This window comes from Uloborus diversus, chromosome 4 (assembly GCF_026930045.1).
Source record: "Uloborus diversus isolate 005 chromosome 4, Udiv.v.3.1, whole genome shotgun sequence".
Classification (NCBI taxonomy): domain Eukaryota; kingdom Metazoa; phylum Arthropoda; class Arachnida; order Araneae; family Uloboridae; genus Uloborus; species Uloborus diversus.
The window spans coordinates 14,144,501-14,159,022 of record NC_072734.1 but is presented as its reverse complement, the minus strand read 5'-3'; the positions used below and the strand labels follow the sequence as shown (position 1 = coordinate 14,159,022).

Here is a 14,522-nt window from a genome sequence, read left to right as displayed (position 1 = left end):
CACGACCAAGAAAATTTCTGCGGGAAGAGGTCCCATTTAATCCAGCTAATCAAAGAACTTGGCGAACAATTTTAGGTGAAAAGTAAACGTAAAATGTTTCATTTTACTCTGCAGAAACTTTTACAGTACTAAAATGTGTATTTTTCAAAAAAATTTTAACTTTAAATCTACGATCACGTTTTGTCAACTTTGCCGGTTGATCTTTTCTTACCTTGTTTTCGGTCCGATTCCTTTCTATAAAGCATTTTATCAAGCACTTTACTATACAAACAAATAAATTAACTAATTTAGAGACATTTCGAACCAATTTACCACTACTGTGGGAAAAAAATTCAAATTTTGAATGGCGTCTGCGGTTTTTTACGAATACCAGCCATTTTACAGTAATAAGCAATATATTATGGAATAAATAAACCAAAAACTAAAGCCAAATGACTTATAAGGGTCAACACAATACAAAAATATTAATAAAACGGCATATGATAATTTTAATCATGAATTTATTCGAAAATATTTAAGTGTACGATGACTTTTGTGGCGTGTTATTTCTCTGTCTCTTCGTTTTCTGACCCATTTCAAAAAGAAGATCCGTCAATATTTTGAAAAAAACCAATGGGTTATATTTAGAATGACATAGGAATGATGTGAAAAAATATTGGACTTTATATTCGAATTCAGCTTTGAGTTATTTTGGTTTTACTAAAAAATTTCCAAGTGTACGAACACTTTTGGGAGCCACTGTAAATGCTTCATACTAAAAGAAAAAGAAAACCTATATACGTGTCTAAAACTTTAAGCAATTGGAACTAAAAATGAATCCTTGTTCCTCTCTAGTATTTATTTGTGTACTAATTTAATTGGAATCCTTTAATTATTAAAGGTTTTCCAAACTAATTTATGTGTCCTAACATACAAGTTACTCGTGATCCTAATGTCTCTTTAATTAGCCCCGTTATCGATTATTGGCATGGATGAGGATAAAAATCCTACGAGAGCAATGACACTAAATACATTTCATGCTTGCTCCAAAGAAGCTTTCAAAATTTTTATTATGATTACTATTAATATTGCTGTTGTAAGGCAACAAAATTTGTAACGATGGTTTTTATATTTAAACATTTAATGGGGAAATTACATGAAATTTGCTGTTTTCCATCCTAACCGAAATAATAATTTTGTTTTAGAATTTTAAGCAGGTCTAGAGCAAAAACTACTGCATGAAATAGGATATTTCTACGCATATGTGCCCTCATGTGAATTGGCGTTCATTAGCGTTTGGCTCCAATTCCTCTAAGAGAGGTGGAGCAATCGAACGTTTTCTCTGTTATGCGTGCCTGCTATATCTCAGAAAGCAACGGGCGAAATCAAACGAAATTTGGTCCTTTAGTTGACCTCAGGGCGTACAAGTGCTGATTCTATTTTGATGGCAATCGTTCGGAAGGGGGTTGAGCAATAGAATGTTTTTTCTTATTGCTTGTGACTGCTATATCTTAAGAAGTAACGAACGGAATCAAACAAAAATTGATCGACAGGGAGACCTTAGCGAATACAAAAGCTAATTTGGTGCCAATAGCTTAACAGGGGATGGTGTAATCGAACGTTCTTTCTTGTTCATCTGCGAGTGCTATGTTCAAAAAAACTGTAGGGGAATGTGGGGCAAAGTGAAATAGCGGGGCAAAGTGAAAATGAAATAGTTACTCTGCATCTAGCGCCTCCTATCTGGTAATATTGTAGTTGCACATGTAGTCTATTCCAGTCAGGAGAAAAGTACCGCCAAAGATTTAAGCTCATGACAATACAGGCAATTTTCAAAAAGTGATACTCTTATTGTAATACTTGTTGTAAGTCAAAAAATGCTTTCGATATTATAAAATAATAAAGTTCTTGTTATGAATATTTTAAACATGAATTAGGATCTTATAATATGTGGTGCAATATTTATTTCGTTAATATTAAGCTTATTTGTATTTGAAATATTTTGCTCAAGCAGTCGAGTACATGCGGGGCAAATTGGATAGGGCAAAGTGAAATAGCCTATTTCTTTAACTCACTCAATCATTTATTAAAACACTTACGTATTCATTTATTAATTAATTCATTTACATTCCTTCATTTAGTAATTCACTTATATATTCATCCGTTCACTTATTTTCTTATTCATTCACTCTTTTACACACTCATTTGTTTTTCTTCATAAATAAATAATTAATTAATTAAATTATTCGTTAATTGTTTCATTTTCTTTTCATTTATTCATTCAAAATTTTATTTACAGATTCATTTGATCAAAATACTTTTTATAATCAAATAAATATTTCATTAGAAAATTATTTCATTTTTCACTTTGCCCCATGGAAAAAGGTGAAAAATTTCCACTTTTTTTTTTTAAGTTCAAAATTCCTGCCAAAAATTTAAAATAATGCTTCAATGCCAGTTTTAATATAAAGTACAATGTTCTTTCTTTTTGCACTGTAATTTTCAAAACAAATTTCCAATTTATTCAGTTTGAAAAAGCTCAGTCATCTTACCATTTCACTTTGCCCCACATTCCCCTACTATGTTTTAGATGAAATTTATGAACCCATGCAGAAACAGGCGTTGATTCAATTTTGGCATTAATGGCTCCAAGGGGAACTGATTTTAGCCATCATTTGCTCGAATAAAAATGACTTAATTTTTATTCGAGTGTGTTTCAACAGTGTGAAAGGAATTTTTTTTTTTCTCACTTTCGTGTACTCGAGAAAGCCTTTCACCAGATTTAATTGGTGACTAATGATAGAAAAATCTCTACCCGAATAGTACCTTATCAAAATTAAGCCCTAGCATGATTTTTCTAGCTACTTCTAACATAAGTCCTACCCCTAAAATATGCTCTAGTTTAGATCGTCATTCAAAAGATTGCCTTATAATGCAACATCCAGACGAATATCTATTTACCAACAACAAAACGGGAGCTTTACTTCTGAATGACGAATCGCAGATGCAACAAATGTGTACATTTCAAACAAATGAGCACTTCAGAAACAAACGTTTAGTATTTTTGCAATACAATAGTTTTTAAAACAAATAAATTTTGATGCTCAAATAAAATGAGAGCAAAATAATGAGTCATTATTTTCTGAATTGGAATAGATAATATGTAAATGGATTCTTCACTTAAGAGTTATGTTGTTGATTTGCTTGCAAAGCTGATATTCAAGAATTCTTGGGCATGAACGAATATTAATTATCGTGCATGAAAAAAATAAAATCTTATCTTTTGCTACAAAATTTAATGTATGACCGGGTCTTATTTTCGAAAAAACACGGTATTTCGTGCATATTGGCTGTTTTGTCAATAGTTGGCTTGAAGATAGTCTTTTCTGTTTACATAACAGTAATATTTTCAAAAAAAAAAAAAAAAAAAAAAAATGAAAATAAACTAACTCTACTTTACCTAGTGTGTTTTGCAATGCCACCCGTGTTCTGTTTATTGGCCGGATTTTTTTCTCTCCCCCCCCCCATAACCGTTTTTGTAGTGTATGGAACAAAAAATGATGAAGTTGTTATTTCGTCATTTCCAGTAAATAGATAATTTCTTCTTTCTTTTACTTCGTTATAGATTTGTTATATGTATAATACTTCTTTAAAGCATTTTTGAAGTGAAATATTCTAAGATAAAAATATTTCTTTTGATTATTTTGCAGTTGAAATTGAGCATTCGTTGCAGCAACATTTTATCCCGAAACCTAACGTCAAATAAAAACTCATCGCGCATTTGATAAAATTTAAAGCTTTCAAAAACAAAACTTGGTTTGTTGCGATTTAAACCGGAACTCTGAAGCTTAGTATTATTCAGTTTAAATTTAGCCGAGTCGATTTCGTCGAATTTGACAGTCGGCAAAAGTTCTGTTTTCACAAGTGCGCGCCATGCGGATGAACCTCGTAGCTCTGCACTTCTTGCAGATACTCTCAGATTTTGTTTCCAGTTACAGTTAGTATATTTAGGGAAGTGGATGAATGTGTACACAACGAGTTTTTATTCAGTGTTAGTGCAGATACATTATTTCTATTGATGGGGAAATGTGGAAAACTTGCTATATATTTTACAGTCCGGGACAATTCCTCATATTGGCAGACGTTTCCTTCCATCAAAAGTACTACTTTTGGCCACTGGATTTGATAGAATAAGCAAAAAGAAAAAAAAATCAAGGAGCCCCCCCCCCCCCACCAAACACTTTTATTTCTCCAACAGTTATTTTTATTTTATTTTTTTAGAATGTCCGATTTTCGAAATAAGGCGTGGTCTTTATGACGTCATAAGTGATGTACTTCGGCACGCTACTCCATGTTGCTCTGATTGTTTACGCTTTGCTGCCAAAACCGCGTTGCCAGTACAATCGAATAAAAAAGTGAATTAAATATTGCTCTCCCGCGCTAATGGTACGGTTTGTGGCATTTCATCACTTGTGATGTCATGTGTAGAAGCGTAAAAATGAATTTCAATATGCGCATCAATTAAAATAATTGTTAAAAAAATATATTAAAATGTGTCAAATAATTTAAAAACTGATTAAATCCTATGTTTTTAAGCATGCTCTTTCAGAAAAAAATACTTTTCAAATTTCGGAAACGACCCAATTAGCGGTATAAAACTGTCGAAGTGTTGAAATTTAAATTAAAAACTTAATTTACGAAAAAAAAAACCAGTATTAATTTCTGTACTCCAACAAAAAAGAAAGCAAAAAAAAAACTTGAGGTGGGTGAGGGTCAAGGCCCATCTCCCCCCCCCCCGAAAATTTTACTAAACTTTCGTCGAAAAACAGTTTTTAGCAACGTTAGGGGAAAGGAATAATTTTTTCCCCTGAATTTTTTCATGCTTGAAGTCTCTGGGATTTCTTCAGTGACGTTAAGAGTTTTGAACTTGGTTAAAATTGTTTGATGAAATTAAAGTTTTAAAAACGCAATTTTCGGCTATTTGTGGATGCGTTAAGAAAATGAGGAATGCTCTGGTACTCGCGCTCTGAAAATACTTGGATTTTGAATGCGGAACGTAATTGTAGGCAATCTTTGGCAACGCAATTGTAAATTTATTCTAACGCAGTTGTAGGCGTTAGGAGAGGTAGGGGTGTCGAGGTTTCCACATCATTTTTTTTTCCAAAATTAAAATTTATTTTATGGGTATCTTTGGTGATGCTAAGGGAAACTGGGAAAGTTTGATTGTTTTCTTTGGAAATTTTTTGGCAAAGAAGTGTCTAAACCGCAATTGCAGTCTATCTTTAGTGATGTTAGGGGGTACCCTATGTTACTATTTCAAAATAAATGTTCAAAAGCAGTTGAAGCTAAATAGGAAAGCAAATTCTAAATAAAATCCATTAGGTTAAACTTAGTTAAACTTAACTTTAAAAAATGTCCCCATAATTCATTAACTAAGAAATATTTTTTTTTTAAAAATGAGGGAGAAAATATATTGTAAGTAAGCTTCAAAAGGTTATTATAACATGAAAATATTCAATATGGCCAAAAACCAAAAGCTTTTAAGGAGTTAACCTCTGAAAGCCCCCCCCTCCCCTCCTCAGCTTTTGTACTAGTTATCGAAGTGCAAGGTTATTGGACACGTCGAGTTCAAGTTAATGTTTAAATGTTAAACTATATTTGCATGTTATGAATTTTAATGCTAAACCAAAAACTTTGATTGTCTTTGTATTAGGAAGCAATATAAAATTGATCTCGTTTAGATATTTTATAAGATATATTTTTCTAAGGAGTGATGAATTTTTAATAAAACACTTCAGAAAAAAAGTCTAAAGACTTGCTATCAATGATTCATCCATTTTCAAAGCTGTGTATTTGACTGATGCAAGAATAGAAATGTAAACACTCCATGTTTTCGCAGCACACACTTCAAATGTGTTATTTAGGGTCACACGACACATGACTTAATATTGTAATAAAACTAACAGGTTTTCTTCAAACTCATCGTTATCAACGGTTTTTCGACTATCGATTAATGTTACCAACTATCTACTATAAGGGGTGATGGTGTCTTGCGCAGCACTATCTACTGTAAGGTTGTCAGCAGAAAAAAAGTTTCAACCCATGACAATTAATTTCTACAGCTGCCTTGCTTGTTTTTTGCGATTGTATCTAATACAGTTAAAAATGTTTAACCATTTCAAACTGTTTACTATGTAATAAACTGTTGTCACTTGTGCATTCAAGTGTCTAGGGAAGAAGTATTTGCCGTCGGTGAGTACATTTCAGTCGAAATTAGATGCCGAGGTACAAAAACGTGGACGAGAAGATGTATTAAAACTATTAGTCCATTGAAAATTAAGCATCCCATTCATGGAAACCCTAATCAATCAACGCGTTGCTCCAAGAATGAATAACAATGGGGATTTCGTTGGCCCTTGACGTATCAGATATATAAGCCAGTCGCTTCCCTGAAGTTTTATTTATAGAATATTTCCTCCCCCTAAATCGGGTACAATCGAACACATGCCAAGGTCGAAACCCTTCACCTGAAGCTGAGGAATGCCAAGGTGGTGGAATGTTTTCCTTCTAAAAGTTGTGTACTGGAACAAAAAATATTCTATTTACAGGTGTAGACAGCGGAACTAAGTTTGATCTGCTAGTTGGCTCCTTGAATGAGAACACGTTTCTAATCAAATTAATTTTTTGGAGAAACTATTGGTATTTTTATTAGGTTTTTCTTTTCAGAAGAGAAAAAAACAAAAATAAATCAAGCACTTTATTATGTGTCTTGAATGCTACTTCTGGAGTCAATGTTTTGATCGCGTTCAGAAAAGTGAAATCTTGAAATTGTGACGGGAAGTCTTGGTTTCTTAGTGATGCATGAGAATTGCAAAACTATTATTTCTTTTTTTCTTTTTTTATGTCCTGCAGAATGTTCGCTCAAATTTTTCAAATTTTCATCTGATACATCAGTAAAAAAATAAACAACACGAAGTTTTCACATTTTTTAGAAAGAGTTATAAAAGTTTTCAGCAAGGCTTACCTATTAGATAGAACAGGAAGAAAATTCTTATGATGAACCTGGAATTATGAAATTATAACAATTATTCATATGTTAGTTGGGAAATGCCAAAGCTTATAGATGAAATCTCGATGATTAAAGCGGTGAAAAATAAAATATAAGTAATGTACTAACGCTATATACACATAAATAAGTTTTTGTTCCACGTGTTTATGTTAAAATCTTTTTGTTTTGACTGTTTGAATTAGATATTGGCTGCAACAGAAACTGGCGGTTTTGAATAGCAACTTTTAAAGAGCAATTTATCAGTAAATGCAAACTTAGATCTTTTGGAGGAATTAAAACTATTTAAAGTAAAACTTAAAAAAACATTTTTGTCAAACTTTTAAAAAGAGAAAGTATTTGAAATATAACTGTAGGAACTGAAGTTTTATTGGTCGATATCAATAGTACAATTCTTTAATATTTTATAAGAAAATCTATAAAATAAAACAATTCAAGGTGATGAATAAAATATTAGAATCAAAATTTGTTAAAATAGTAAAAGTAAGTGACTCAAATAAATATTAATCGCCTCGACTTAAGTCGATTGAAATATTCAATCACTACCAAATGAACAATTTATCTCAACTAAAGAATACCAGAAAATATGTGACAATTTTGTTTTATGCTATTTTTCAAATAAATTGCAGATTTACAATAAAGGTTTTAATTGCGGAAAAATGCATTTAATGTTCATGTGCGTTGTGTTTATATTTCATCCAATTTTATGCTCATATTAGATTCTATGCATAAGATTATTGCAAGTAGTTGTACGGTATACATTTTGTGTTCTTACATAGGATACCCAAGTGATTGTTTACATAATTTTATTTGTATGAAGCAAACGCACAATTTTCCTTGAAATTTGAAAAACAATGAGTTTCGAAAAGTAAATCATTTTTAATTATAAGGCTTTACTTTAGGGTTTGGTATCATCAGTTAACTTCAATAGTAGTCAAGTAGAGAAAAGATGAAATGAAAAAGCGCACGTATGCTCTTGCTTCTTTTTAGTATTTTGTTGTGACTATCCAACCGACTGTTTAAAGCTTTTATATCTACTGTATAAACTAGCTCTCATCGTGCAGAATTCCTTATGGGGTCAATCTCGCCCTATCCTGAATACAGGGTGTTTCAAAATGAATAGCTGGGTTTTAACATGTTATAATATTTATTACATCAAACTTACAGCCACAAGTGATAGATCAAATGAAAGAGAAACTCAAACAGTTTTACATAATAGCCTACAAGTATTCAATGTGAGCACCATTCGTCACTCGGCACACGTCAAGACGATATGCGAGTTCTTCCCAAATGATGAGTGTCTCATTAGTAATTGCTGCAACAGCTGTTTCAATCCTGTTCCTTAATTCGGGAAGGTTGGCTGGCAGTGGAGGCACATACACACGGTCCTTAATAAACCCCCAAAGATTGAAATCACACGGTGTTATGTCGGGTGACCGTAGAGGCCATGGGAAACAAGCCCTGTCATTAGACCTCTTACGGCCAATCAAGACTTTTCCAGAGTGTCACTGGTGCTCTGCTGGAGAGGTTTCACCTGAGCACATTCTATCTTGTTTGGGTTTTACGAAGGACGAGGTCCTTAATGACCCATTGCTGTTCTTGGATTTTTTGCAGATATTTGGATTCATGGGGGTTGTTTAGCATTGCTAAACATGCCCGGGATAAGTCAAAAAAAAAAAAAAAAACGGCCAATCCAGCGGTCGGGTACAGTTAGGTTAAGCCAATCGCGTACCTCATTATGCGAGTGAGGCGGCGCACCATCTTGCTGAACGATAAAACACGAAACGTTTTCTGTTCTTTAGTCGCCATCTTTGCTACAAGCGCTTTCTAGCGGATTGCAGCAGAAACACTCCACGCGCATGCGCACTGATGCCAACAAACAAAAAACTGTTTGAGTTTCTCTTTCATTTGATATATCACTTGTGGCTGTAAGTTTGGTGTAATAAATATCATAACATGTTAAAACCCCGCTATTCATTTTAAAACGCCCTGTATAGTATTTAATTTAAGATATCTTCAAGGTTTGCTTTACATTAGTTCATTTCGCTATGTGTTTAAATTGTTGATAAGGGTTTGAACAGTTTGCAATGAAAACTAATTATAATATTTAAAATATTCCATTCGCTTCATTCATTTGAAGTAAACTACCTTATTTTAATGTTAGCCAGTAAAGAACCGCTTCGAAATTATTTTAATCTGGAATATTAAGAAATCTGAAATCAGGTTTTAATAAAATACATTGCATAATACGAGAAGAAAAATAACAAATAATTACGTAAGATTTTCAACCGACTTCAAAAAAGAGACGGTTTTCAGTTCAATCCGTATGTACATGTTTCCTTCCTAAGTTATCATTGAACGCATTTTTTCAGTTTTAGTGTACGAAGAACGATACGATTTTATCAAGTCGAGTAGGAAAAGAGAAAAATGCGTTTTATTTCGAAGATGAAAAACAATCTTTAGAAATTCTTTGTAATTGTTTTATAAGAATTCCTTTGGGGAACACTATTGAAATAGATAAATTCTGTAATCTGTTTATTTGTGCTAAACAACATTGGATATTTCCTGTTATGGTTTCAACAGTTTTTCTTTTCTTTTTTTTTTAATTTAATTCTCTTTCAGTTATTATTCTCTTATTCAGTCAGTTTTCAAAGTCTATTGCTTCATAATTTGGTAATTCTTCATTGGGGTTTTTCCAGGGTCTTGAGGTTTATGTCTCTATTATGGAGTTCAAACCTATGGAAAGTGACGAAGAGGCTGTTGCCATGAAAGAAGGTCAACAGGTGGAAGTTTTAGATGCCTCAAAGCCTAGGAGGTAAGATTCGTTTTTCATATGATTTATCAACAGCTCACATATAGTATAGCAGCACATAGCTTTTCTAACAATGAACTGAAGAGTAAAATAAATGTACTTCAATATTTATACAGATTTCTCACTGGCAGCTAAAACCACAAAATACATTGTCGTTGTCCCTGTTACGGTGGTATCAACATTGACAACTTCGCCGTCCTATTTTAAGTATTAGTACCACTAACCAATACCAGGGTGAGAGGTATTTTGGCACCATTTTCCTCAGCCAATTTGAACCACCATGAGGCACTCGAAACACCAATCAAATCTGTCTTCAACCAATAAGAAGGCTTCATTTGGCTGTTCGGGTGTCTTACGGCAGTTCGAGTCAGGTGTTGAATATGACCGTTCATAGCAACGAACCGTTAAACGGATGGTAGTAGCGATTGACAGCATGATGAGGCTTCTTTGGCACCATTTTCCTCAGCCAATTTGAACCACCATCAGGCACTCGAATCACCAATCAAATCTGTTTTCAACCAATATGAAGACTTTCTTTGGCTGTCGGGTGTCTTACGGTAGTTCGAGTCAGGTGTTAAATATGACCATTCATAGCAACGGACCATTAAACTGAAGGTAGTAGCGATTGACAGCATGAAGAGACTTCATCGAGCTTTCAGTCTCAGGTGTTTGAGATCTTCAATTTATGTACTTGCTAAGATGTGGTCCTTTCTAAAATAATCCAGAACCACGTAGTAGTGCTGATATTTATTCTCTTCGGATGTTCCATAAACAGATCCAGCAATCACAAATTGCTTATTGTTCACGCATGTTCACACACATGAATGCCTACACACGTTTGCATACATGTACACACACACGCCTACACACACACACACAAACGACCATACACACACACAAACGCTCGCGCACATACGCACACACACACACACACACACGCCAACACAAATACACACACGCCTACATGCACGCACATGCTCATGATTGCGAAAAACATAATTTGAATTTAAAATGCCGAAAATTCAATATTTCTTTTTACATTTCTCTTTTTCTTTGTAATCTTAGAATGATGCTTTCAAAAGTAAATTTAATTTTTAGCTCATCAAATGCATATCTTTAAATTTTACTTTTTTTTTTAAACAAAGAAAACATGTCTCTCTTGTTATTTATTCATAATTTACAATTGAATACGATAGTTCAGTCTAGACTAGAAAAATGAATGCCTCTAAAATCCTTTTAAAGTTTTTGATGAATTGACGGTTAGCTGAAGTGAAATTATGTGAAGAAGAAGACTTGTATTAATGCCTTTTATCTGTTAATATCTGCACTAGTGACTTTATAACGATTTTAAGTAAAAATTAGCATTTTAAAACTGAGTAGGAAAGTACCCAGAAAATCTTAAACTGACAACTCATTTGTATTACAGTTAAGTTCAATCGAAAAAAGTCTTTATACTGATTTGTTTTCGTAGTTTTAATACGAAGAGATCAAGTATTAACTTGAAATATTATTCGCATTTTAAAACCTTGTGTATTCATCAATTCTGATGTTGTTTTCCCCCAAAACCTCTTCATTATTTCTTTTAAACCTAACCATTAATTTGTTGTTTACGTAATTGTATGAGACGGCATATCTGAAACAAAATACATTCTTCGATTAGGGGAAACTGGGGATGGTTGACTAACTTTTGACTTAAGCTGATATATCTCTGATGTTTAACTTAATATGACAAAAACAGCAATTACTACAGATAGAACTATTCAGGTACCTAAAACACTCTATAATATGACCTTTATATTCATCACTATAATACTTATTTAGCCGATTTTGTAAACCCCTGACGCTTTGTCAACCTACCCCATGTTCGGGGTAAGTTGACCATACGCATGGGGTAGGTTGACCTAGGCAGTAATTAGTGTAAATAAAGAGGATTAGTATAGAGTAAAACACCAAAATTGACTAAATGATTGAAATTTTTTATTTAATATAAACAAACTTTAATTTGAGATCCATTCTCCATTTACAAAGAACTTTGATAAATGTAACAATTTTTAATTCTCTTATTTTAAAGATTTAAAGAAAAAATTACTTACCGAGACCAAAAACACAACGTATGATCTCACTTACGAATACCTCGCGACTGCTGTGGCTCACTTCACAAGCGGGGAGGCATCAAGACTCGTGATTTGTTGATGAAAATCACGCGATGGTTACGAGTTATTGTTGCTTAGTCTAACTGCCCCTATAGCTAACCATCCCCGGTCTCCCCTAAATATAAAAAAGAAAATAATAAATTAATTTAAAATGTTGAATAAACAGTACAAAAAATTTCAAAGTTGTCGAAAAATTTATTTGAATGGGAATGATTTTTTTTTTTTTTTTTTGCAGTTTTTTATTATTTAATTACAATTAATTGCAACTCAGGACCTTTTTGTTTTAATGTAATTTTTTAAGCATGTCATCCATTTGACTTACTTCATAATACGAAACAGTTTAGAGCATAGAATGCTCATCAGTTCAAACATATATTAAAATTTAAGAGTCAAGTTTTTTTTTTTCTTTTGTTCGAACAGCGACGACAATATTATTAGTAGCTGTTCAGTAAGAAGGGTAGAAAACAATGGCAGTGCTGCCATTTTTTTGAGACTCATCCGTATCTTAGAATTTAAATTGTCACTAATTTATCTTTACAAAGTACCATTCATGAGTCATATTTGGACTAAAATTGCATTAAAATTTCTAAAAATATTTTCTGGATGAAATCCAGCTCCCGTCAAGTTGCTTATCTGCCAAAATAAGCTTAAATATCAGAACTAAGAACACAAGAAAGATGGCCGTCTAAATTGCCTTCGTCTTCGAATGCGTTACCAATCATTAAGTCTGTGGGTGGCTCCAGAACATAGTTTTCATTCATGAGAAACTACCATTAACTTTTTTTTGGATAAAGAAAACCAAGTAGTTCTATATCATTCGCAGGTATACAAAGTCCTCTGCTTTTAATTGGACTTCCGTTACTCTAGTTAAATTGATGGCCTGTCAGTTTTCTAAACAGTTCTACCTTGAGGCGTTTAGTAGTTCATTACTGTGATTAAAATTGGGGATTATTTTAAAGGAGGGGAGATGTTTAATTGTGTGAACAAGAAACAAGTTGTTACTGTTAAACATATTAAGTTTCTTTTTTTTTTTCAGTCGTTCAAGTTAATATAACGTTGTTGAAAAAAAAAAAAAAAACCCGCCTGAAACGAATTTGTTGTGTTTGAAAGTATTCCTGACACCGGGACGAAACAGGAAGCTAAAATTCTCAAAATTAGCCATAGTCACTTCTTTATGTCACCACTGGTAACCAAATATATTTTAAAAGCGTCTAACAAACATATTTCACAAATTGAAAATAAGAAGCGCGACTAAAAAAACATTTAAAGGTATTATTTCGTGCTTTGTGTTTTAAATGCCCATTAAATTGAATTAAAACTAAGCATTGTGGGATGTGGTTGGAAGGAGTAATTGAATTTTTTTTATATTACATTTTAATGTATTTTTAATTTTTTGAATATTAAATTTCAAGTATTCAAATTTTCGGATTTTCTTAAATAAAATTTCTATAATATTAAAATCCAAAATTGTACGTAGCTCTTCTTTCCTTTTCATTTTCTATTTCATCCTTAGATAGCGAGCCATTTTTATGGATTACGATTATCACTGTTTCTAACCTACACATAAAATTTTCAATGTTTTGTAGAAAAGATACGAATTAGAAATTTTCTTGGCATCACCATCTGTTCAGATTACGACTCATCGGAAAGGAATTAAGTTCTTCTTTTCATTCTGCCATTTTTTTTCCTTTACTGACTCAAAGACTGATGTTTCGAATGAGTCGGAGCCGAGATTATGTCAAGCTTTGACGAATAAATCCTCGAACTATACATCAAGTTGTTGCAGCTGCTAAATAGCGCAAAGAAAATACGTACCATAATTCAGACGAAAACAGTTTTTAGAATAATCTTTTTTTCTACTTTGGCTTTTCTTTAAATTTATAAAAATGCAACCAAAAGAAAGTAAAGGATTTATTTTGTCTATTTTTAGTACTTGGAAGCGAGCTTTGTTTTTTCAGCAGCTCATGTGATATCAGTTGAGAAGACGAATGATATTGCTATTATTTCTGTGTGTTCGGGTGGCTAATCTGAATCGAATGCTTAAAATGTTAAATGGTTTATTTTTTTTTTCCTAAATCTCTTTTGAAAATAAAATGAGCCTATAATGACTGCTGTAGAGAGCTAAACAAAAAACATACGATAGTTTTATTACTACTACATTGTCCTCTATTCTTACTAACAAGTGCTAGTGTTCACTCAATTTGTCGAAATTCGACCATAATCATTAATTTTTCTGTTCCGTAAATTTCTAATTTCTCAATTAAATGATTTAATTCTGTCATGCTATGCAAATCATCAATAAAATTCTCACGGATATATGGTGTTAGTTTTCTTTTTAATTGATCTTCTCTTATTTCTTTAAACTTTTCGAATTCTGTAATCTTCCATCTTCCTACCGTTTTTATCCACTCATCATAATAAAAAGGTTAATCCTTAAATTCGGCATAGCTGTTCAGCCGATAAAGTGAGTAATAAAATAAAAGTGGAGCATCATTTTAGCGATAAAAATTCTCAG

At 32.6% G+C, this 14,522-nt stretch overlaps 1 protein-coding gene across 4 annotated transcripts in view; it reads left to right on the top strand.

Annotated features, from left to right (window-relative positions):
* Positions 1-14,522, top strand: part of LOC129221576 (obscurin-like) — a 294,822-nt gene that overhangs the window by 79,632 nt on the left and 200,668 nt on the right. For all 4 annotated transcript variants that reach the window (XM_054856083.1, XM_054856082.1, XM_054856081.1 and 1 more), the window contains one exon: positions 9,742-9,857. In XM_054856083.1, coding sequence (XP_054712058.1) covers positions 9,742-9,857 — 116 coding nt within the window. The remainder of the gene's footprint in view (positions 1-9,741; positions 9,858-14,522) is intronic.